The sequence below is a fragment of the Berghia stephanieae genome, chromosome 7 (assembly GCF_034508935.2).
Source record: "Berghia stephanieae isolate SIO BIC M18660-M18661 chromosome 7, UCSD_Bste_1.3, whole genome shotgun sequence".
NCBI lineage: Eukaryota > Metazoa > Mollusca > Gastropoda > Nudibranchia > Aeolidiidae > Berghia > Berghia stephanieae.
In genome coordinates, this window is record NC_088366.1 from 58402998 (window position 1) to 58430052 (window position 27055).

General features: G+C 37.3%; 1 protein-coding gene across 1 annotated transcript in view; it reads left to right on the top strand.

Moving 5' to 3' along the window:
* Positions 1 to 25930, top strand: part of LOC144977565 (uncharacterized) — a 422942-nt gene extending 397012 nt beyond the window's left edge. The window contains 14 exon segments of the mRNA XM_078922917.1: positions 1900 to 2124; positions 4272 to 5703; positions 10168 to 10429; positions 10860 to 11060; positions 11455 to 11704; positions 13099 to 13188; positions 14179 to 14322; positions 16476 to 16553; positions 17147 to 17320; positions 18293 to 18470; positions 20919 to 21038; positions 21219 to 21422; positions 23510 to 23742; positions 24981 to 25930. Of these exon segments, the coding sequence (XP_078779043.1) occupies positions 1900 to 2124; positions 4272 to 5703; positions 10168 to 10429; positions 10860 to 11060; positions 11455 to 11704; positions 13099 to 13188; positions 14179 to 14322; positions 16476 to 16553; positions 17147 to 17320; positions 18293 to 18470; positions 20919 to 21038; positions 21219 to 21422; positions 23510 to 23742; positions 24981 to 24986 (3597 nt within the window). The 3' untranslated portion in view covers positions 24987 to 25930.
* Positions 25931 to 27055: the final 1125 nt, after the last annotated feature.

Sequence of the window (27055 nt, forward strand, 5' to 3'; positions counted from 1 at the left end):
GGATTTTGCGCTATATAAAGTTCAATTATTTTTAGAATTTATTTTATTATATCGCAAAGAACTGAAAAGAAGTTCGTATTTCTTTTCATTTTATTTTCATTCTAAATTTACTTTTCCCCGAGTCCCGTTCATCCGGACATAATACCGTTTTGAGTAGGTGGGTCACAAATGTGTCCAAACGTCCTATCGGGCTAATATTATTATGTCGGGGGTGAACCAGGTGCTTAAAATAGAATCTGAAACTTGACTTATAAAATGTGATCTTAAAATAAATGACTTCGCATTGAACGGATAAGCAGCCCATTGTGCGCCTCTTGGAGCTGAGAGATTTAAATGTTATGAACTCACTCAGTCCTAAGAGTTTTTTCCTACTTTTCAAAATTGGAAATAATGTATTAAAAATGAGCATGTGTATAGATAGTTTGTTGTCAACTACCATTAACATGTAAAAAGTTAGAAAACATTAGCTTTGGTACTACGCCTATGATTTGTTTTAAAAAAGTGTAATAAATAGGCATGGGGTAAAAGTAACCCGGGTAAACTACGGATATAGTCGGTGTTAGGCTATGTGGTCTAGTGGTATGACACTTGCTTTCGGATCGGAAGGTCCTGGGTTCGAGCCTCGCGCTCGGCGCATAGTTGAGTCCTTGGAAAAGGCTCTTTACTCACATTCTCTCACCGTACTCAGGTGTAAAATGAGTACCTGGTGGTTAACAGCGTTGTCTTTGTCCAAAAAATTGTAATGTCGCCTGACAGGCGTTATGTCCCGTCCTACACGTTAAATGTTGCTGTTGACCAGGGACCCCTTGTAAAGCGCTTTGAGCACGTTTAGTGGATATTGCTCTATATAAAATCTCAATTATTATATTCTGATTTAGTTCTAGACTGACACATTGTGTTATAATTTATTTTTTTATTATGTGTATTCCATGGTGTGTTAAAGATTTATTTATGAATCGTATTGAATATGTTCTGTGCTGCCATGCACATTCATTTTTACTTTTAAAAAGATTTCGTCAGAGATGGTCTAGTCTTCTTGATGCATTGACGCAAATGAGGAATTTCAAAGATTCATTTGTACCCAAAGTGTTTTTGCAATGTTATAAATTGGTCCTTGGCCAACAGCAACACTTAACATGTAGGACGAGAAACATGACGCCTGTTAGGCGATATTACAATTTTTTTTTCAGACAGAGACAGCGCTGTTAACGCCCAGGTACTCATTTTACACCTCAGTACGGTGAGAGAATGTGAGTAAAGAGCCTTTTCCAAGGACTCAACTATCCGCCGAGCAAGGCTCGAACCCAGGACCGATCCGATCCGAATGCGAGTGTCATACCACAAGATCACATAGCGCACTATTATATTATATTATATTATATTATATTATATTATATTATATATTATATATATATTATAAAAGCCATTGTACTTTTCCTCTTCAGTGTCACCAGTGGGCTTTGGGTGCCATGAAGTTTATATTATATTATATTATATTATATTATATTATATTATATTATATATATTATATTATATTATATTATATTATATTATATTATATTATGTAATATTATATACTTGTTAAAGCCATTGTACTTATTCTCTTCAGTGTTACGAGTGGGCTCTGGGTGCCATGAAGTTTATATTATATTATATTATATTACATACTTGTAAAAGCCATTGTACTTATTCTCTTCAGTGTTACGAGTGAGATCTGGGTGCCATGAAGTTTATATTATATTATATTATATTATATTATATTATATTACATACTTGTAAAAGCCATTGTACTTATTCTCTTCAGTGTTACGAGTGGGCTCTGGGTGCCATGAAGTTTATATTATATTATATTATATTATATTACATACTTGTAAAAGCCATTGTACTTTTCCTCTTCAGTGTTACGAGTGGGCTCTGGGTGCCATGAAGTACATGTCCAGTATGAAGATGGAGCACAGCACGACCTCCCACGGGCTGGACAAGTTGTTACGCAGTCTGAACGCCTATTTGGCGGACCACCAGCCCATCTCGCAGGAACACTTCGCCTCCATGACGGAAACGGCCCGGAAGTTGGGAAACTCTTTGCTGCACGAACAATGTGGACTGGCCAAAGAACGATGCGAGGTGAGTATTATTATCGATACTGTCATGTGTGCTCCCATAGCGGGCAGGGAGGTACTTGCTATGTCTTCTATCCCCTCTTATCTGTTTTTCAATTGCTTTCTGTCTTTGTCTTGGTTTGGGATTGCTTGGTTTTGTCCTGACCTTGGTCGGAGTCCCTGCCGGGAGGGAAACAGTCAAATGCATAGTTATTGTTTTGGGAGATGATATTTTTTTCCTTGTAAATCATCTCTCTGTTATGTATTATTATATTTGTTATTTTGAATGTATAATGTAAGCATTTGAGTGTATTCCTCTTTGTTGGATTTTGTGCTTGTGTCTGGATGAGACTTATAGGTGATCTCAAACTAAGTACATTGATGGTATGCTCTTGGAATCTACATCTGATCCCTATTCGTTCCCAGTTCCCCTATGTCTTACTTTCTCTTGGGTGCTTTAATTGTAATTCTAGAACTTTTTACTATCCATTTTCTTCCTTTTTACTGGCGCTGATATGACCTAAATGTGTTGCAAGCGCCGTAAAACCCTTAAAAACAAAAACAAACAAACTGTCATGTGTGGGTTTATGTGTAAAATACTCATAACATCCGTCAACCGGATATAAGGTACCAACACACAAAACTATGGATGTAAGCATTAGTATCGGTACTGTCATGTGTGCGTTTATGTGTAAAATACTCATATAACATCCGTCAACTGGATATAACGTATCAACACACAAAACTATGTGTAACCTTGTGTCTAAAAATAATAACTTTGAGCTGAATGACGTCAATTTCACTCCTTCTGTGGCGCAGCCGCGCTTTACAAGTGGTTCCTACAATATTACTTTTTTTTTCTCGACAGAAACGACGCTGATAATAATAATAATAATAATATATCTTTATTGTCCCCCAAAAAAGTGGCAATTTGTCATTTGGTTACACATTTATAACAATACAATATTGACATAGACACACTCACACAGATGCACACTAGTAACATCGTAGTTATCGTAAAAAAAAACATTTTTTTAAAAGTGGTAAGGGCCGGGTACTCATTTAATTAATTCTGCTCTATTTTGGCCGTGAGAAGAGTGCTCCACCTATTTGACTATCGGGAACCCCAGCCCAATTTCAAAGCTTACATTTGTGACTTATCATCTCGACGTGGTACAATGTCGAGTTCTGAAAAAAAAATTGAATTTAAAACCACCAATTTTAAACTTTCGATTTAATTTCTTTTCATTTCAGCAGAAAACTAAATACAATTTCTTTCATTGAAAAATACGCATAGTTCGTATTTCATATCATTTAAATTCTAAATTGATTTCGACATAATTCCTTTTGAAACACAATTAGCCGTTGTTTAAGGGACGCCCACGAATATGTGACCCTTCGTCTCAAAACGGTATTATGTCGGGATGAACCAGATGCTACAAAGTCAAATTATAGTTAAAATGGTCAAAAATATAAAACGTTGGTAGTTAGCACAGTAAAATATGATGTTCCTTCTACTCTATAAAGCATAATAAACTCAACTTAAGTCTGATATTTTTGGCTACAAATTCAATTTTCAGCATATTAATCATCCCGACTTAATACCGTTTTGAGACGAGGGGTCACATATAAATACTTCGAGTAACATTCAGATTCAGAAGGCAATCTACCAACTCGCTCTAATTCGAAGTTAACATTGAAGAATGCAAATTGCTTTCAGTAGGCTCGTGCAATGTTATTATAAATTTGTCCTACGTCCAAGGCTAAAATATCAAAGAATTCTTCATATATAATTGAGCTTTATATAGCGCAATATCCACTAAATGTGCTCAAAGCGCTATACAAGGGTTCCCTGGTCAACAGCAACATTTAATCTGTAGGACGGGACATGACGCCTGTTAGGCGATATTACAATTTTTCGGACAAAGACAACGCTGTTAACGGCCAGGTACTCATTTTCCGCCTGAGTACGGTGAGAGAATGTGAGTAAAGAGCATTTTCCAAGGACTCAACCATGCGCCGAGCGCGAGGCTCGAACCCAGGACCTTCCGATCCGAAAGCGAGTGTCATACCACTAGACCACATAGCCGCACAATTAAAATCTTCAATTAATCTTCAATTAAAAGGGGTGATTAAAAATTTTTCTTGATTGTATGTGTGTGTATCTTTCAGGAAACCCACAATCTCTTACAACTGCGTCTGTCCAACCTTCGAAGAGCTCGGAACCAACTGGAGGTGGAAAATGCTCTTAATCAAGATCGAGAGAACAACGTTCTCGGCGAGAAGAACCTCGGAGATCCCAACAGCGATGGGAATGCTGACAAACGGGCTCTCCCGTCGTCGTCTGCCTTTGACGTCAACGACATGGCCAAACCGATACAACACATGTGTCAGACCATGTCACGTGACTACCGTGACCTCAGCCACGGCGCTAGTAAGAGTAATAATAATCACTCAAACGATAACAACGATGTTGATATTGGTGATAATAGTAATAATAATAATGATGATGATGGTTCGAGAGTGAATACTGTGTTATCAACTAGTCAAAACAGGGAACGCGTTGATCTGCAGGGTAATAGAAATATCGACCCCTCTTCCATACAACTACAGCACGGCGGCTCTTGTTCATTGCCTTCCTCGCCCACACCTCACTCCCCTTCAATATGGCTTCCAATGGACTCACTTTCCTCCACATCGGGAGATAGGGTCGTCGCTAATTCGAATGTTGAAAACGTGCCCGTCTCATCTCGCATTCCAAATTGGGTACCCCAGGATTCCAGCACGCCAGATGTCGCTTCATCAGCAAGATGGCACCAACAGCAACAGCACCATCAACATCATCATCACCATCCTCAGGAGGAATACCATCATCACCAGAGACAATTTAACACTGACGCATCCCCTGTCAATGTCCATTCCTCCAATAACTCATCAAGTATAAACAATTCCTCCAAGTTTAAAACAGATTCTTCTCTTCTACCATCTTCATCATCGCCTACCTCTGCCGGCATCGCCGACATATCCTCGTACAATTCAGACTCTTCCGTGTTCAAATACCCATCAACCCCTGCGTCCACGCCTAACAAATCTTCCATAAATCAAAACTCTTCACCGAATCAAACCTCCACTCACCCCGCCATAACAGGAAGTAATCTTATATCATCGCCATTATCGTCTTCCTCTTCGCCATTATCGTCATCTCAAGTGCCATTACTACTGTCATCATCATTATCATCACCAATAACTTCAACAGAATCACCATCAGCATCTTCTTCAACAACAACATCTAATAATAATAATAATAATAATAATAATAATGACATTAATATCCCACCTTCTCCAAGCCATGTTCTACCAACGACTCCCTCCGCGATGGTCCCCCTACCACCATCATCACCATTATCATCATCGCCATTATCGTCGTCGCCGTCATCGTCGATCCACGACAATAAATCAGATTCCGGAGATCAGCAAATCCTGGGCGATGACTCCACGAGATCCAGATCATTCCAGTCCTCAAGGTCATCGGCGCCAAGACTGTACAGCTCCTCACCTACAAGATCTCTCCCGCTGGGTACGCCTACAAGACACGGCGATAGAGGTGAGGCTTACTGATTACTGAATAGGTTAATACATAATGATAATAATAATAATAATAATAATAATAATAATAATAATAATAATAATAATAATAATAATAATAATAATAATAATAATAATAATAATAATAATAATAATACAGCGCTCATTCTCGTGTAAAACACAATTTTTGCCTATTGCACTATCTTCCTTTTTACTGGCGCTGAAAGACCTAAATGTGTCGCAAGCGCCAGACATCCTGGGATGGACCAGATACTACAAAGTCAAATTATAGTTAAAATGGTTGGTAAAAAAAATATGAAACGTTGGTAGTTAGCACAGTAAAATATGATGTTCCTTCTCCTCCATAAAGCATTTAAACTCAACTTAAGAAATATTTCTGGCTAAAAATTCCATTTTTAGCATTTTAATCATCCCGACTTAATACCGTTTGGAGAAGAGGGGTCACATTTCACATCCTACAAGTAATTGAACCACCACCAGGCCCCTCAGTTTTCTTAGCTCGTATTCCCATTAGACTATTTCCCTTCGATATTCAGAAAGAATTTGTTTTTCTTTGTTTGTTTCTTTGTTTGTTTGGGGTTTTTTTATTGTTCTTTTTTGTTGTTTATTTTTTGTTTTTGTTTTTTGTTTGTTGTTGTTTGTTTTTTTGTGGCCTCATAGAAACTTCAAACTTCAAAATTCCTCTGATGATATTGATGTGTCCAATAGATCACTTGAGAGTGTTAACTCATTTTGTCTCCGAATGTCACTTAGCAGGTTTGTATTTAAAGTCAACTCCTCAACGAGTAACCCATTCAGGTTATTTCGCCATCAGTAGCTACTAACTGTATATTATGTATTTATATAGGGAATGGGATTATTGAGGACGAGAGACGCATGCGCACAACCAACATGACGTTCTCTCTCTAATAACTTTTCCGCCGGTGACGCCACAGACTATGGGTGACGTCCAATCAAGGGACGCTACTCTTCCGCTAATCTCATTCCCTAGAGATAGTATGCTCTTGGCTAAGAAGCTCATAACATTGCCATCCGGAAGTATAACGGACCAACACACAAAACTGTGTGTATCCAAGAACGTTTATACTTAATCCTCTTCGGGCCTTGAGGCACATAGGGCATCCACCAGACATCTCCATTTTTTGCGATCGGCTGCTTTTGCGGTGGCTGTATTCCAGGACAGGCCTGCTTCCTTTAATTCTTTCTCCATCGTCCTTCGCCAGGTTTCTTTGGGTCTTCCCCGCTTTCTCTTCCATCTGCTGTCCAGTACAAGGCTGTCTTAGGAAGTGACCCTTTTTCCATTCTGGCCACATGACCCAGCCAACGCCATCTTCTTCTTTTTATTTGGCTATCAATGCTAGTGCAGTCAGCTTTCTTTAATAGATCCACTGTTCTTATTTTTGTAGGCCAAAATAAATTAAAAATTCTTTTTAAACACTTGTTCTGAAAGGCTTCTAGTTTCTGTATTAAGGAGGATGTCATTTTCCAGCTTTCACTTCCATAAAGCAGTACACTTAAAACATTGCTCTTGTATATTTTCAGCTTTGTCTTTCTCATTATTTGCTTTGATTTCCAAAAGTTTTTCAGCATGCCGAAAGCCTGGTTTGCCTTTTGAATTCTGTGCTTGATATCGTGTTCTGCATTTCCGTCGTCTGTTATTTTGGATCCGAGGTAGGAGAACTCTGTTACCTCTTCAATTATATGTTCATCTATCCTAATTTCACTGTCATGTTTTGGATTCACCCTAATGTACACAGTCTTATCGAAATTTATTTTCAATCCAATTTTCGAGGCGTTCTTGTGTAGTACGTTTAGTTTCTCTGAGGCGTCTCTGTGTGTACTGGAAACTAACGCGATATCATCTGCGTAGTCTATATCTTCCAGAAAAGATGTCAGTGTCCAGCGAATGCCTCTCTTCTTACCATCAATTGTATTTTTCATGAGCCAGTCTAGAGCCAGGATAAACAGAAGCGGGGAGAGTATGCAGCCTTGTTTTACACCAGTTGTTACATTAAAGCTGTCTGTTAAATTGTTACCACAGATCACTTGGCATTGGTAGTTGCTGTACATTGCTTTGATTAGGTTGACTATCTTCATCGGTATACCATAATGGCGGAGTATTTTCCACAGGGACTCTCTGTGTAAGCTGTCAAAGGCTTTTTCAAAATCGACAAAAATGGTGTAGAGGGGGCTGTTCCATTCAATGCTTTGCTCCAGGATTTGTCTCAGGGTAAATATGTGGTCACTACATGACTTCCCTTTTCTGAACCCTGCCTGCTCTTTTCTAAGAATGTTTTCAATGTGAGGTGAGATTCTTTTCAGAAGGATTCTATTAAAAATTTTGCTCGTTACGGACAGGAGTGTGATTCCACGCCAGTTAGCACAATTTCCTAGGTCTCCTTTCTTGGCTATTTTATGGATGATGCCTTTCTGCCAATCCTCTGGTATTTCTTCCTTTTCCCAAATGTTGGTGAACAGTTTACTGAGAATTTTGGACATTTCTTGCGAGTTCGCTTTAAGCATTTCCGCAGTGATTTTGTCAATACCTGGGGCCTTGCCATTTTTTTGTTGTTGTATTGCCTCATGCACCTCATGCTCAGTGATTGGACCAAGATTAACCTCTACGTCCATTTCTGCTTCTGGGATATCTGTGTAAGAAGATGGGTCTGGTCTGTTCAGAAGGTTTGCGAAATATTCTCTCCATCTTTCAATTTTCTCCTTTTCGTCTGTGATGACACTACCATCTTGGGATTTTAATGGTTTCTCTTGACCATAACTTCTGTTTCCCGAGAGCTTTTTTGTGATTTTGTATAGTGTTTGTGTGTCGTGTCTTACAGCTGCATTTTCTGCTTCAGTTGCTAAATTTTCTGCAAAATCTCTTTTGTCTTTCCTTGTGGATTTTTTCACTTCTTTATCCTTCAATGAGTATTCACTGGATAGCCTTTCTTTCAGTCGGTGGGATTTAGCGTTCAGGAGATTTAGTTTGATTGATTTTCTTTGGTTAATGAGCTCCCATGACCTTGCTGATATCCAATTCTCTGTATTGGATTTATTGTGTCCTAAGTGTTCAGTGGCACTTTCCTGCATGACGTGGTTGAAATCTTGGATTGTCATGTTTGTAATATCTTGTATTGCACTGAATTTGTTTCTGACTGAGATATTGAAATTGTTTTGGATATCTGGGATTTTCAATTTATCTGTGTTGAAACGTTTCTCCTTCTGTTTTGCTATTTTTGTTTTCATCAATTTAGTAGAGATTTTGGCTGTGACAAGATGGTGGTCACTTCCAATGTCTGCCAATCGTCTGACTCTGACATCGTTTAGGCTGCTCTTCCATTTTCTGTTTATAATTATATGGTCTATCTGACTTTCTGTTTTCCCATCTGGTGATTTCCATGTCAATTTGTGGATGTTTTTGTGTGGGAAGAAAGTTCCACCAATAATGAAGTTGTGTTCTTCACAAAATTCTGCCAGCCTGCTTCCATTGTTGTTCATTAACCCTATGCCCTCCTTTCCAACGGACTGATTTGTTTGTGTATTGCCAACTCTAGCATTAAGGTCTCCGATGATCATGAGCATATCATGTCTTGGAATGTTTTCAACGGCCATTCTTAGAATATCGTAAAATTCTTCTTTGTTTTCTTCATCTGAATCCTCTGTAGGTGCGTAGCATGTGAGGATTGATAGCTTGGTGTATTTTGAGTTGTGTCTTGTGTATAAAAGTCTTTCACTTATCGGTTTCCATTCCAATAGTGACTTGTTGTTTTGCCTGGCTATCAAGAGGGCAACACCTTCTCTGTGTTGGTCATCCTTTCGTCCTGACCAAATGATCAGGTCGCCATTTGAGAGTTGGCGCTTCCCAGCTCCTGTCCATCTTGCCTCTGATATGCCTAGCAAATCGATCTTGTAGTTCAACATCTCGCGCTGGGCTTGTGCCAGTTTTCCTGTTTGATATAGGGTCCTAACATTCCAGCACGAGACATTGAGCTTGCGTTTTGGTGACAACAGATCTGCAATCTGGTCGGGGGCGTCCTTTCGGCTTTGACCTCCTACCGTCATGAAGCCAGTATTCTGGTCCGCTTCTCTGCTGCCGCCGGTTGTGGATTTACGTCTGGTTTCTGTTTCTGTAACAGTTTGCTTTTTATGAGGTGGGTTGTTAACCCTACGCTCAACCCCCATTCCTGGAGGGCCGGTGGATTACTCTTCGTCTGATCTCTCTCCTTTTTTCTCTTATTAGAGGTCCGAGGTTCGAGATACGCAAGCCCTCCCACCACGACAAGGTGATAATCCGTCGGGAGAGAAGAACGTTTATAGTCAGGTTAATACAGTTCAGTGAGAATTACTCATAAACGCGGATGGCAAAAAACAATAACAAAGACCTGAGTGACGTCATCTTCGACAAAAGATGAAACTATTGCATAACATACTCTAACAATTTTCAAATTTTCATCCCCCCTCCCAGGAATGTACCAGCAGCATCATTCCCAAGCACGAAATTCCCACAGTCTTCCTTTCGGTCAGACACCGACCAGCAGTCGGCCCATGAAGAAGGTCCTGAAGAGAGCCAACACGGCCCCCGTGTCGATGCTGACCAACTCTCCCATCCTCGAGGAGGACCATCACCTGTTGTCGTCGGGGTCCCCTACGACCCCAGACGGTATGGACCACCAAAGAAGTGCCAAGTGTATCAGTTTGATTACGGGAAGCTCAGAATCTCTGCCAAGGTAAATAAATAAATAAATAAATAATAATAATGATAATAATGATAATAATAATAATAATAATAATAATAATAATAATAATAATAATAATAATGATAATAATAATAATAATACTAATAATAATAATACTAATAAAAATAATAATAATACTAATAATAATACTAATAATAATAATAATAATAATAATAATAATAATGGTGATCCCAGACTAAGTACATTGATGGTATGCTCTTGGAATCTACATCTGATCCCTATTTGTTCCCAGTTCCCCTTTGTCTTGCTTGTTCTTGGGTGCTTTAATTGTAATTCTAGAAATTTTTACTATCCCATTTTCTTCCTTTTTACTGGCACTGATATAACCTAAATGTGTTGCAAGCGCCGTAAAACCCTTAAAAACAAACAAACATCTCTTCAGTGTTTCATCTCATTACAGTTTACCCGAGGAAGATGAAGCAATCGAAGGTCAGTCATCCACCACCCCTGGTGGTCACGGCGGCGAGGCACCCAAGGACTGGACTCCTGTACCAGTCAACAGCCACCTTCACCACTCCACCTCCTCCAACACATCTATGGGAACTCCGCCAACGTCCATTGCAGATCTCAGCCTGTCGGATGCAGTTATGAAAAGCAAAAGGTTAGAAGGATATGGTGCTTTCCTTTATTTTTCCCCGCCCCCCCCCTCTCTCTCTCTCTCTCTCTCTCTCTCTCTCTCTCTCTCTCTCTCTCTCTCTCTCTCTCTCTCTCTCTTTAAACCCTTTCCCTCACTCTCTCTCTCTCTTTCTTTCTCTTTCAAAAAAAAAAGTTACTCTTTCTAAATCTCACTCTCTTCGTGTATATTTGTTTATAGCTTTAGAGTGACATTTTGGTGACAAATTCTCACTTAATTCTCTCTTCTAAGACTATAAACACGTTAACACTTGAGTTTTGGTATTAATATGGCAGGTAGGAATGGTGAGTATTTTACATAGACGCACACCATCAATTATTGATGGTCAAGATGTTTTGTTGTTTTTTTTTCCAATCTCTAGAACGGTATCTCACGTCATGGCGGAGATGATCCAGACAGAGCGAGACTACGTCCGAGCCTTGCAGTTCATCACGGACCACTACATCCCCGAGCTTGCCCGGGACGACGTACCTCAGATGCTCCGAGGCAAAAGAACCGTCGTGTTCGGAAACCTGGAGAAGATTCATCAGTTCCACTCGCAGCATTTCCTGAGGCAGCTGGAGGCGTGTCAGACACAACCGTTCATGGTCGGACAGGTTTTCCTGCAACACGTGAGCACACTGGAATTTTTGGGGTTGATTTTGGTTTTGTATATGTGACCCCTCGTCTCAAAACGGTAATAAGTCGGGTTGATTAAGTTGCTGAAAATGGAATTTGTAGCCAGAAATATCATGCTTAAGTTGAGTTTGTATGCCTTATAGAGGAGAGGGAATATCATATTTTAGAGTGTTAAATACCAATATTGCATATTTTTGAACAGTTTAACTATAGATAGTATGCGCTTGGCTAAGAAGCTCATAACATTGCCATCCGGAAGTATAACGGACCAATACACAAAACTGTGTGTATCCATGAACGTTTATAGTCGGGTTAATACAGTTCAGTGAGCATTACTCATAAACGCGGATGGCAAAAAACAATAACAAAGACCTAGGTGACGTCATCTTCGAACTATCTATAATTTGACTTTGTAACATCTGGTCCATCCCAACATAATACCGTTTTGAGACGTTGAGTCACATATGGGAAGGAGGGGGCAGGGGGGGGGGGGCGTTATTTTATTTCCTTTGTTGCCGTTGTTTTCGGGGGGTTTTTAAAGAACATTTTTACTACCCATCAAGTTTGTTTTATGGTTTTGTCTGTTTTGTTTTTATTACAACTGGCCTACTATTCCAGCTGCAACTGATGGCGGCGCTGCTCTGTGGCGTAACCCGGTTACGCTGCTCTGTGATGATGATGATGTTGTTGTTGATGCCGGATTTTTTGGCTTTTTTTACGATAGCTACTATGTTACTCGTATGCATCTGCTTGTGTGAGTGTGTCTATGTCAATATTGTATTGTTATAAATGTGTAACCAAATGACAAATTGCCACTTTTTTGGGGACAATAAAGATATACTTCTTCTTCTTCTTCTTCTTCTTCTTCTTCTTCTTCTTCTTCTTTTTCTTTCTTTCTTTCTTTCTTTCTTTCTTTCGTTCTTCCTTTCTTTCTTTCTTTTTTTCTTTGTTTCTTTCTTTCTTTCTTCTTCTTCTTCTTCTTCTTCTCATTATTATTATTTTTATTATTATTATTATTATTATTATTATTATTATTATTATTATTATTATTATTATTATTATTATTATTGTTATTATTGTTATTGTTATTATTATTATTATTATTATTATTATTATTATTATTATTATTATTATTATTATTATTATTGTTATTGTTGTTGTTTTTGTTGCTGTCGTTATGGTATACCTGCTATTGCTGCTGTCTGTTTATTATTGCTGTTGTTGTTGTTGTCCATGCAAGTGGTGTTTTGTTATCGATGTTATTGTTGTTGGTGGTGATGGTGGTGCTGTTGTTGTTGTTGTTGTTGTTGTTATTTCTATTGTTGTTTTGTTTTGTTTTCAATGTATGAAGACTCAATATCCCACCATCGTTCTCCCCCTCCCCCAGGAGACCATGTTCTACCTGTACGCCTTGTACAACAAAAACAAACCCAAGTCGGATATTCTCATGCAGGAATATGGAAAGGAATTCTTCGGAGTAAGTAATAATAATAATAATAATAATAATAATAATAATAATAATAATAATAATAATAATAATAATAATAATAAATGGCATTTATATAGAGCTTTACCCCGTTGTCACAGGCTCTAAGCGCTTTACAGTGATATAAAACAAAACATATTACAGTGAGACAAGTGTGAAGGAAATGTGATACGAATTCAATTTAACAACAACAAAATATGAAAATAATATTGCAACATTATGACGTAAAAAGATAAAACTTTAAGCGAGATTTGAACGTTGTCAACGAATCCGAGCATCTCACGTGTGATGGGAGAGAGTTCCAAAAATGGGGGGCCGAAAATTGAAAAGATTGTTCACCTATTTTACGCAATGGCTTAGGTTTGACAAGGATTGGGATTTTTTTTTCTTTGATTCTTTAACCCTCTCCTTACCAACTATAGGAAAATCATCACATTCGTTACGATACAACCAACATTTTTCTTATTCAAATTTCTTTTGAACATCATAACATTTAGACAGTGTGTTGTAGAGCATGTTTTGCTAAAGAAATTCTGTATCGCAAGAACTTACTGCTATTGTGTTTGAGTGATAAAAAGTCTTATTTTTGTGTAAGTTTGGTGTGAAGTTTTGGGGAAAATCCTGAAAATGGCTGGTAAGGAGAGTTAACTCACTCAATCCTGGAGATTTTTGTTACTTTTCAAAATTGGAAAATGTATTAAAATGAACATGTACATAGCGTTTTATTAAACTATCATTAACATGCAAAAGCTTTGATACTACGTCTATAATTTTCTCAGAAAAAAAATGTAATAAATTATAGGCATGGGGTAAAAGTAACCCCGGGTAAATTACTGATATAGTCGGTGTTAGGGTTGAGTGAGTTAAAAATTGAAAATAATGAATTCAATGAAATTCCAAGATTGATTTGTCCAACTAATTTCGAATGCCCCAACGAATCAATTAGAATTTAATCAAATGAAATTCCAATTTTTCTTACAGGAAAAGCAACTGGAGCTCGGAGACAAGATGGATTTGTCCAGCTACTTGTTGAAACCCGTACAGAGAATGGGGAAATACGCCTTGTTGCTCAAACAGCTGCTGAAGGAATGTGCCGAAACGGACCCGGAGTACCCAGAATTAAAGGTAAGTTTGAAATATAGTATTATGTATTCGCACTATTTTTTAATATTTCTTAATATAAAAAGACGTGATTTTAACCTTATTTTACATTTGTGACCTTTCGTCTCAAAACGGTATTAAGTCGGGTTGGTTAAGATGTTGAAAATTGGATTTATAGCCAGAAATATCAGACTTGCGTTGAGTTTGTAAGTTTTATTGAAGAGAATGGATACCATTTTTTAGGGTGCCAATAACTTGTATTTTTGACCAGCTTAACATTTATTTCGGCTTTTAAGCATCTGGTTCGTTCCAACACAATACCGTTTTGAGACGAAGGGTCACATTTGTTTGTTGTTTTTTTTTCTCTTTTATTTCATTCATTTTTTTTCCAATGTTGGTACAAAATATGATTGTTTGGTTTGTTTTTTGACATTTTGTTTGTTTTTGTTTTGTTTTTGTTTGTTGTTTGTTTTGTCAAGTCGTGGGTCATCATCTTAATCAATAAAATGAATAAAAACCCGTTTTGTCAAACCACGGCAATAGGGAATGAGATTAGCGGAAGAGTAGCGTCCCTTGATTGGACGTCACCTTACAGAGAGAACGTCAAAGTGGTTTTACGCATGCGTCTCTCTCGTCCTCGCTTTCGGTGAAGTGTCTCATGCCGCTTTCACCGGAAGCGAGGACGAGAGACGCATGCGCACAACCAATTTGACGTTCTCTTTCTAATAACTTTTCCGCCGGTGACGTCCAATCAAGGGACGCTACTCTTCCGCTAATCTCATTCCCTATACACGCAAGTCATTTTGTTTGTTTTGTTAGAAGTCAACAATGCGAATTAGGCAAGGCGAAGCCGCTTAGAATTTCTTTCATTTCACGACCTTGGAAGTAGAAGGAGAAGGTGTTTTTAAAACTCGTGTGTGTCCCACACATTCCTATGATAGCAGACCGAAGCTATAATGTATGTTTGTATGTTTAGTTAACTTGCGTCTAAGATGGATGGATTTTCAAACTCAATTAAAAACAAGCAGCTTTGAAGGTTTTTTTTTTGGGTTTTTTTTGGGGTTTTTTTGTTTTTTGTTTTTTTGCAATTGTTTATTTGGTTCTTGTTTTGTTTTGTTTTGTGGGTTTTTTTTTTTTTGGTGTGTTTTTGGTGGGTTTTTTTTGTTTGTTTTTTTTTTTCTGGTTTTTCGTTGGTTTTTTTTTAGTCTGTTTGGGGATTTTGTTGGGTTTTTTTTTTTTTGTAGGGAGGGGGTTATGAGGTTGACTATTTTTTACATAACAACAGGAAGTTGATTTGGTGGCATACAAGGTCAGGCTGTGTTCGGTTCATCTGGCGCTTAAACTCGGTGACCTCGGGGTCATAGGTCGTGGGTTTTAATTCTATTGTCTTCAAGAAACAAATAATGGGAGATCAAAGAGTACGATGGGAGAGAGGTGGGGTGGTGGAGGTGGGGGGGGGTCGTTGGGAATGGAGTGAGAGAGAGAGAGAGAGAGAGAGAGAGAGAGAGAGAGAGAGAGAGAGAGAGAGAGAGAGAGATTAGGAATGGAAGCAGAGGGGAGGAATGGAGAGGGAGGGAGGAGAAGTGTGGGGGAAAAAACGGGAAGGGGTGGGGATGAGGTTGAGAGAGAGAGTATAAATAAAGAAAAGAGTGGTAGTAAGAAAGAATAAGCGAGAGAAGGAGAGGGAGAGAGAGAGGGGGAGAAAGAGAGAGAGAGAGAGAAAGAAAGAAAGAGAGAGAGAGAGAGAGAGAGATTATTTCCAGTCCATATTATTAGAAAACAGAACAATCTGAATGCCGCCAGCATGTATAATAAGCAATCTAAATATGTCTTTTATCTTCCATTATTTTCTGGAAGGTTCTGTTCCCGGATGCTGACATTTTCTTATCAATTTGATCACCCCCCCCCCCCCCCCCCGGGGCACCCTATCCGCTTCCAACCACGCCACGCTAAAACTTCATTCATACTACAACCACCATTGAGTACAGACGATACAAGTTTTTTTGCATTATATTTTATTTTTTTCCACGTTTATTTGTGTACTTGTTGTGCTGACGAAGGGTTTGTACCCGAAACGTCCATTGTCTGTGTTGTTCTCTTACGAAGCCTCTCCATTTTCACTCTCTCGTTAGTCCATATTATTATAACACAGTACTGTATTTCCGTCTTCCTTCCAGGCATCTGAAGAGATGGTCAAGTTCCAACTCCGACACGGCAATGACTTGCTGGCTATGGATTCATTGAGAGATTGTGATGTAAGTCTTGGGTTTAAAAAAAAAACACACAGGATGTTTCTTTTAAATAATAATATATAATGTGGTCTTATGGTATGACACTCGCTTTCGGATCGGAAGGTCCAGGGTTCGAGCCTCGCGCTCGGCGCATAGTTGAGTCCTTGAAGAAGGCTCTTTACTCACATTCTTTCACCATACCCAGGTGTAAAATGATTACCTGGCCGTTAACAGTGTTGTCTGTGTCTGAAAAATTGTAATATCGACTAACAGGCGTCATGTCCCTTCCTACATGTTAAATGTTGCTGTTGACCAGGGACCCCTTGTATAGCGCTTTGAGCACATTTAGTGGATATTGCCCTATATAAAGGTTAATTTTAATTTTTTTTTAAAAATGTTACAGTAAGAGTTTTATAATGTGTCATAGCGATTTGTCTATAGGCCAGCATTATAGAAATCAATCTTAATTAACCAAACGTTTTAGAATTGCCTTCTTTTTTATTGTTTTTGGTTCATAAAATGTTTGAAATACTCGTATTTTAAAAATTAATGACAAACAACATAGCCAGCTGTAGTTGATGTAACAACTTTGTTGGGTTAACTTTTTTTCACTCAAGGTCAACCTCCAAGAGCAAGGCCGTCTCCTAAGACAAGAAGAGTTCCTCGTGTTCCAGGGCAGGAAGAAGTCCATGAGGAGAATATTCTTGTTCGAGGATCTCATTCTCTTCAGCAAGACCAGGAGGGGACGCCAGGGACAGCACGATATCTATGTCTACAAAAACAGCTTCAAGGTGCGTTGGACTTTATGTTTGAAAAAGATTGTTGCAGAACAATCTGAATGTCGCCAGCATGTATAATAAGGCAATTTAAACGTTTAAGGTTACACTTAGTTTAGTGTGTCCGTACGTACGTCATATCCGGTTGGCTTAAGATGCATCTTAACTACGCCACTACCACATTATCTCATTCATCTGTGGTGTTTCATTCTTCCTGTTTTGTTGGTAAAGGGGAAACCCGAAACATTCATTTGATCCGTTTTTTGTAATTAAATTGAAGCTTACATTCAATTTCACATTATTATTTATTTCTTCGAGCTTCGAGCAGCAATATTTACATTACCCTAAATAAATGACAGAAATTGCAGCAGGTCTATTTTTTACTGAAGGATCAAAATGCTATTGTACATGTTTTGAAAGTTATTTCCTGATTTGCTCCCCTTGTTTTATGATTTAGAAACTATTTTTAGTTATTGATATGGAAAATAATGCAGTAATACGTTTCAACAGTCGTAACGTCACTTCCCTCGTAATGACGAATGGTAACTTAGTAACTGGCTCTAAACTATCGGAACAATGGCGGACGCCCTTATGAAATATTTCTCCAAACGAGCATAAAAACGTATCCAGAGGAAAAAAACATTATAAATATGATCTTGTTTTGACTTTTATACATTCTGATCACATGACATATGAGAAGTTCTAGCCAGCATGAAGAATAAAAAGTTCCGATTTTCTTTGTTTAGAACCACGATTGCCACCGTTGCTGGGCGACGTGACATCAGACTATTGAATCCAATTGCAGGTTTTTTTCTGAAGCATCAAAATGCTATTGTACAGGTTTTGAAAGTTATTTCCTGTTTTTTTCTCCCATTGTTTTATGATTTAGAAACTATTTTTAGTTATTGATATGAAAAATAATGCAGTAACTGAAGACAGTTTAAATAAAATGTTGACATTTATTTTGTTCCCTCATTGTTGACACAGACGGCAGATGTCGGCATGACAGAGAACTTTGGCGACAGCGGGTACAAGTTTGAAATCTGGTTCCGTCGTCGGTCTGTGGGCGACAACTACGTCCTGCAAGCCCCGAGTTCAGAGGTCAAGAAAGCCTGGATCAAAGACATTTCCAGGCTGTTGTGGAGACAGGCTATCAGGAATAGAGGTAGGTTTTAAGATTCATCCTATCCTTACCAGCCATTTTCAGAATTTTCCCCAAAACTTCACACCCACTTTACACCCAAAAAAAAACCCAGACATTTCTTACTCAAACAGAAAAGCAACAAGCACATTCTATACATAATATTGTTCGACAATATGAGCTCTATTTCAGAATGTCAAGATTTTATAGCTATAGCAAAAATAAATGAAATCTGGATGAGAAAAGTGACAGTTGCATCGGAACAAATGTGACGATTTTCCAATAGGTGGTAAGGAAAGGGTTAAGGTGGGAAAAAATTATTGGCAAATGGTTGGCGTGATAGGGATTTAGCTGCCTTCTAGCCTTCTGTAATTTTTTCCTCTTTGTTATGTGTCCTATAATGATAATAATGATAATGATAATGATTTTATTAAAATGATTAATGTTGTTGATAATAATAATAATACAATAATAATAATAATAATAATAATAATAATAATAATATAATAATAATAATAATAATAATAATAATATAATAATAATAATCATAATAATATAATATATAATAATAATAATAATAATAATAATAATAATAATAATAATAATAATAATAATAATAATAATAATAATAATAATAATAATAATAATAATAATAATGATGATGATGATGATGGTGATGATGATGAGAGTGGATATGATGTTGATAATATCATCATCATCCTCATCAACATCATCATGATCATAATTTATATATTTTTATATTATCGAGTAATAATAGGTACAGATCTTGTGCCGGTGTCACGGTTTTCTCCCTTGACGACCGTGACCTTGACCTTGAATAGCCGTATTTATAATATTTTAATAAGCTTACGTCGACGATGTCTCCTAGACATGTTAATCCCCGATCATGAAAACATAAAGGTTAATGTTAATTAATTAATTAATTAATTAATTTAGTAAGGAAAGCCTCAAGGTCTTGTGATCAACAACAGAATTTAATTAACCGAAACCTGTAGAAGACTACGTGGTCTTGTGGTATAACACTCACTTTCGGATCGGAAGGTCCTGGGTTCGAGCCTCGCTCGGCGCATAGCTGAGTCCTTGAAGAAGGCTCTTTACTCACATTCTCTCACCGCACTCAGGTGTAAAATGAGTACCTGGCCGTTAACAGCGTTGTCTCTATCAGAGAAAAATTATAAAATCGCCTAACAGGCGTCACGTCCCGTCCTAAAATGTTAAATGTTGCTGTTGGCCAGGGACCCCTTGTAAAGCATTTGAGCACATTAAGTGGATATTGCGCTATATAAAAGCTCAATTTTTTTAGAAGACAAATGGGGATTAACAAGTTAACTGACGGGTCCTGGTAAAAACACGTGTAGGCCCATTTGAAAATTTGGCCAGAAATCTCGTCCTTCAAATTTAGATATCGATCCATTTAAATGACATTCATCTTGGCAAAAACTTTCAAACCTGGGGGGCCTGGCCATGTCCCAGGATTGAGCATCTTTGCTAAGGTGAGGGTCGTTTAAATTGATCGATATTATTTTGAAGGACGAGTTTTCTGGCCAAATTTTTAAATACATGTCTTTCCAGAGTGCGGTAATTAGCTGGTTAACCCTCTCCTCACCAACTACAGGAAAATCGTCACATTCGTTACGATACAACCAAAATTATTCTTATTCAAATTTCTCTTGAATATCCTAAACTTTAAAGAAAATGAACAATGTGTTGTCGAGTAGAGTTTTGTTAAGGAAATTATGTATCGCAAAAACCTAGAACTGCTATTGTGTTTGAGTGATAAAAAAAAAAAAATTGTGTTAGTTGGGTCTGAAATTTGGGGAAAATCCTGAAAATGGCTGGTAAGGAGGGAGTTAGAGGTCGGTTTTGCAGACAGCTTTTCAGTCATGCTTTTTCACCCTTTTCTTCACTCTGTCTGGGGGGGGGGGGGGGGGAGGTCCCGATAGCTCAGTTGGTAGAGCACTCGCTTCTCACGCTGCAAAAGGACTGAGATCGATTCCGGGTGCAGTCGAGATTGTTTTCTAAGCCCGCTGTCCACCCAGCATTGATTGGGTAGCTAGGCCTGAAGATCCAGCAGAAAGTACTTTGCGATAGACCAGTGTCCTATCTAAAGGGTAGCATACTATTGCTATTGTCCGTTCCACGCTATAGGGAATGAGATTAGTGGAAGAGTAGCGTCCCTTGATTGGACGTCACCTTACAGAGAGAACGTCAATTTGGTTTTGAAGTGTCTCGACCCGCTTTCACCGGAAGCGAGGACGAGAGACGCATGCGCACAACCAACATGACGTTCTCTCTCTAATAACTTTTCCGCCGGTGACGTCACAGACTATGGGTGACGTCCAATCAAGGGACGCTACTCTTCCGCTAATCTCATTCCCTATAGAAACTGCGCCTCATGGCTCTGAAGGACTACTATTTTACTACTTCAACTTCTTCTGTCTTTCCTCCCAGAATCTCGCATCAACGAGCTGGCCACAATGGGCATTGGTAACAAGCCTTGTCTGGACATCAAACCCAGTGATGATAACATCCAAGACCGGTCTATCAACGTCGCTTTCAGTAATAGAGGAGGTAGGAGGGTCTTTATTGGTAGTATGTAACAGTACTGATAATGGTGATGTATAATATGTATAATGATGATAATATAGTAATAATAATAGTTAATATAAGTATGATTAGATAATAATAATAATAATAATAATAATAATAATAATAATAATAATAATGATATGTGCTTGTTTTTTCCCCCAGCCCGTACACGGAATTCCATCGCCATATCTTCCTTCGACTACCTCCGTAACGGCAACAAACGTCCTCATTCCATCGTGTCCGTCAGTTCCACGTCCTCTTCCGGGTCAAGCCAGTCCTCCTCTCTGGGGTTATTGGGGTCACTCAATCTGGCCTTTGACCCCTTGGACAGCCCAAGGCTGAATCGGAGATCCTACACATCCAATGGTAAGAGGCTGGAGTCTTTAACTCACTCAATCCTAGAGAATTTTTGCTACTTTTCAAAATTGGAAAAATATGTATTAAAAATGAGCATGTACATAGATAGTTTTATTCAACTACCATTAACATTTAAAAACTAAAAAAATAGCTTTGATAGTACGCCTATAATTTGTCTCAGAAAAATGTAATAAATAGGCATGGGATAAAAGTAACCCGGGTAAAATACGAATATAGTCGGTGGTAGGGTTGAGTGAGTTAATCTTTTAAAATTTTAATAAGTTGACTCGGGTGTGAATCCTGGGTGGGGTTCTGGACCTCCCATAGTGGGCAGGGAGGTACTTGTTTCTGTGTTCTATACCACTTTACCTGTTTTCCAATTGCTTTATGTCTTAGTCTTAGAATGAGATCTTAGTTTTGTCCTGACCCTTGCCAGAGTCCTTTGGTGGGAGGGAAACAGTCGAATGTATAGTAATAGTTTTGGGAGATTTTTTTTTTCATTGTAAATCATCTCTCTGTTATGTACTGTTATTTTTTATATTTAACATTTGATTTGTAAACATTTGAGTGTATTCCTCTTAGTGGGAATCTTGTGCTGGTGTATGAGTGAGACTTTTAGGTGATGTCAAACTAAGTACACTGATAGTGTGCTCTTGGAATCTACATCTGTTCCCTATTTGAACCATTTCCCATTTGTCTTACTTTTTTCCTCAAGTCCTTATAATTGTACATGTAGAATCTTTTTACTATCCAATTTTCTTCCTTTCTACTGGCACTGATATGACCTAAATGTGTTGCAAGCGCCGTAAACCACTGAAAAACAAAACAACAAACAAACAGTTAACTTTTTACTTACCTGCCAATTTTCTGGATTTTTCCAAAATGTCGTTTCTAATCAACACAACATTTTTTACACTCAAAATCAAGAGAAATAGGTAAATAAAGCATAACCAATGTAAAACTAAAACGGGAAAAGTGACTAAATATGCATATGTGAATGACTAGATGGCTTTTGGCAGTCACAATATTTGTGATAGTGCAATAACTAACAAGGTTTTTCTGAACAATTGATTTGAACTACTATATTAAACGATGGGGAGGCCTTCAGTAAGCTCCTCGTGCTAAGGGAAACAACGCAAGTATTCCTTTAACTAACCATAAGAAAACATAAAACCGAGTACCTTTAACTAACCCTAATAGGGAATGAGATTAGCGGAAGAGTAGCGTCCCTTGATTGGAAGTCACGAGCGGAAAAGTTATTAGAGAGAGAGAACGTCATGTTGGTTGTGAGACATGAGACACTTCACCGAAAGCGAGGACGAGAACGACGCATGCGCAAAACCATTTTGACGTTCTCTCTGTAAGGTGACGTCCAATCAAGGGACGATACTCTTCCGCTAATCTCATTCCCTATAGGAAAAACAAACACCCTATCTAACACCTTTACTAAGACCTATAACTAACCCTATTTTTATTTAATCATCTAACTCCGATCTCAAGCTAACCCTAATAGAGAAAAAAAAAACCCTAGGACTGCTTTGCACTACCCTTCAATACTTATTTAATTTCGTTATTCATTAATTTAATCCATTATTAATTCACCTATCATCATCATCGTCATCATTGCCTTTTTCACCCTGGGTCAGGGTATAGGCCACAGACAAACAATTTCCATCCTTCTCTATCCTGAGCTAACTTTTTTTTTATCTCGTTCCATGTCTTATCACCTCTGTATATCAGCTTCTTTAATTCTTCTCCATGTTCCTCGTGGCCTTCCCCTTGATCTTCTGCCCTGAGGGTTCCAGTCCAGTACTTTCTTTGTTATAGTGGAGTCATTCTTCCTAAGCGTGTGTCCAATCCACCTCCATCGTCTTCTTCCTATTTCCTCTCCCATTGGTTTCTGCTGTGTTCTTTTCCATACTTCTTCATTTTTGACTCTATCCATCCATTTTATTCTGAGCAGCTTACGCATGCACCTGTTTACGAAAATCTGTACCCTCCTTATACATACCTGTGATGCGTTCCAAGTTTCACATCCATACAGTAGGACAGACTTCACGTTCATCTATACTATATTTTAATGGTGTCCATTTCAGAGAGCGGTATTGTATCCGACCACGACATGTCGTCCGGCAAGGAGACGGGTGTGGAGAATACGGATCCCCCGAGTGCTGGAGGAGGTAGCGGTGGTGGTGGTGGTGGTCATGGGGGTCCTGGAGGTCCTCTCAGTTCACGGCTTAAAGGCACCGCCATCATGAAATCGTACTTGGAGGTCATGAAGTCCCGAGTGCTGAAGCCAAAATTGTCAGAGCAACAGATGTTCACTGATGTAAGTGTGTAGTCGGTTATTGTTCACTGATGTATGTGTGTAGTCGGTTATTGTTCACTGATGTAAGTGTGTAGTCGGTTATTTAAATGTTATCTCTATTCGTGTATTCATTTATTTGTTTTATTTAGGCATTTATTTATTTAGTTATTTACCTATTTATTTATTTACTTATTTATTTATATATGGACTTATTTATTTATATTTTCATTTAATAATTTACTTTTTTATTACTTATGTATCTATTTACTTATTTATTAATTTACTAAATTATTTATTTAATTGTTTGATTGTTTATTTGTTTATGTTTTTAACTGTATGTTTATTTATCCATTATTTATTTAGATATGTAAAGTGATTTTAGTGCAGTTATGATGCAGAAATGTATCCTGTTTTTGTGTGTGTGTGTGTTTGTTTGTTTTTTTTTTTGTTTTTTTTTTTTTTTGTTTTTTTTTGTTTGTTTTTTTTTGTTTTTTTTTGGGGGGGGGGGGGGGGCGGGGAGGGGAGGTTAATGGAATGAAACAGGAAATAATGAATCACATACTTCACTCTGAGCAAGGCCTTAGCTATGACAGTGTCTTTTCCGTCATATTGAACCGTGGCCTTCGTAAAGTTATGGCCTGATACTGACCAAAAAAATGACGTCAAAATGCCAGTCTTTTGCCACAAAAGAAAACAAATCGTGAGTTGTATTCAATAGTTTAACCAATGAAATAACTTGTTTCCATGAGTTCTATTAACAACAACTCACTAGGCGGTGCAAAAACCAAATAATGACGTCAAACTGCCAGTCCTTTTGGATTTCAGTGTCAGGCTATAACATAACGATGGCTACGATTGAACTCAGTTGATTGTCTGCTCTGTTCAGTCTGTGAAAGAATAATTTAAATTTTAGTTGCAACATTCGACATAATCAAAAGAAAAAAAAATTGGAAATCTCATTTGAAACATGATTTTATCATTTTAATTAAAATCTAGTTTTACCCTCTTCCATGAAAATTGCCTGTCATACCTCTCTGGTATGAAATAGGAGGTAATAGTTTATCTATTACTTCCCTTTTCTTTTTGAAGAAAATGAATCATTAGAAATTGTCGCAATACCCCCCCCCCCCCCCCCCCCCCAACCCCATATTTTAAGATAAAGAAATCACTTGTTCTATTACATAATCATTTGAATTGTCATTTCCTATTTATGATAACTTACTTATAATATTTTCTATGTACGTATCCTGTTATTTCAGGTATAGTTACATGATCCTGACAAATCAGCAACTGCTCGTGACTCACGGATCAACAGTCTTATGACCCAAGAATTGTGACCCTCATATGATACTTGTGCCCTACCATTACAAGTGTACAAGTGACCCAAAGATACTGATGTCCAGCAAATACTGGTGGTGACTTACAGATGTTTGTGACCCAAAGATATTGCGGCACACAGATATGTGTGACCAAAGGACACACTGTGACCCAATGATACTTTTGATTCACAGATACATGTGACCCAATTATACTTGTGACCCAATTATACTTGTGATCCAAGGATACTGTGACCCAATGATACTTGTGACCCAAGGATACTGTGACCCACAGATATACGTGACCCACTAATACTTGTAACCCACAGATACGCGTGACCCACAGATACTTGTGACCCATTGATACTTGCCACTCAAGCGTCTTTCCTTTCAGACCTAGGACTTCATATATAGATGTCACTGTTTCAGACCCATTCATGATTACAGGCATCAAATTACAAATTATCCCTATTTTATTTTCAACAATGTTTTGAGAAGTCAGTAGAGTTCAATTTGACAATGGGAGCGTTCTATATTCAAATCTGTTCTGAACAACGTCTCTCTCAGATGGGCTGAAATTTTCTTTATGCCAAATATCCAGACAGGACGATGATAGAATAATTATGGGAAGATTTCCTAAAAAAAAATTAATTTCTGGACTAAAATCTCGAATATCTTGTCATTTTAATTTTGAATTACCATTTGATATCCTGTTCACTCTGAATGTTTTGAATTGGTTGGTTGGGTCACATTGGGTCATTTTTTGGGTTTTAAACATTTCTTTGTATAATATAGTTTATTTGTTATCCCTTATAATAAGGTGTTTCATTGTTGATATCTCCACTACTTCCATTGCAGTTGTATTAAATTATTGCTAATATAAATTAAATTTATTGTTGTTTGTATTATTATTATTATTATTATTATTATTATTATTATTATTATTATTATTATTATTATTATTATTATTATTATTATTGTTATCATTGTTATTATTGTTATTATTATTATTGTTACTATTGTTATTATAGTTATGATTACTATTATTATTATTGTTATTATTACTGTTATTATTGTTACTATTATTATTATTTTTTTTAATTTTTATTATTATTATTATTATTATTATTATTATTATTATTATTATTTTTATTATTATTACAACTCCAGCAATCTCAAGTTCTTTCCACAAGAAATAGTGAGCTAAAGTATATGTTTTATGAATACCTTTGTACATTCTAATGTTATTTATATTATGTGCACATATTTTGCAAGTCTGATAAGCGAAAACAAACGTAGGCAGGCTTGTTTTAACATTGTTGTAACGGACAATATTTCGTGTTGATTACATCCATAGTATTCCCATTACAACAATGGGCCCCATAACAATTCAGGCTATCAGACCTGAAATTATGAACACGTCGAGCGTTATATAATTTATTGTCTTAATAATTAACAAGATTGAATCTACACAAATCTTATAAATATAATGATTATGTACAGTATAAGTTGTGTCCTTCTTCAGAGATACGATAGGACATGTAATTCAATGTTTATTTCAATCCATTATAGAAATCTCTAACTTGTAAATAATTCTGATGTTGTTAATGGGTTATTTTTTCCATATTCGTTTGTGAATAATGTTTTTCGTTGTTGGTATATTAGTATTTGTGTGTTGTATACATGCTACGCAATTCAACTTACGGTGACATCCTGAAGAACAGTTGCTTACATTACTTTACATTACATTACATTACATTACATTACATTACATCACATCACTTTACATTACATTACATTACATTACATTACATCACATCACATCACATCACATCACATCACATCACATCACATCACATCACATCACATTACATTACATTACATTACATTACATTAAATTACATACATTACATTACATTACATTACATTACATTACATTACATTACATTAAATTACATACATTACATTACATTACATTACATTACATTAAATTACATACATTACATTACATTACATTA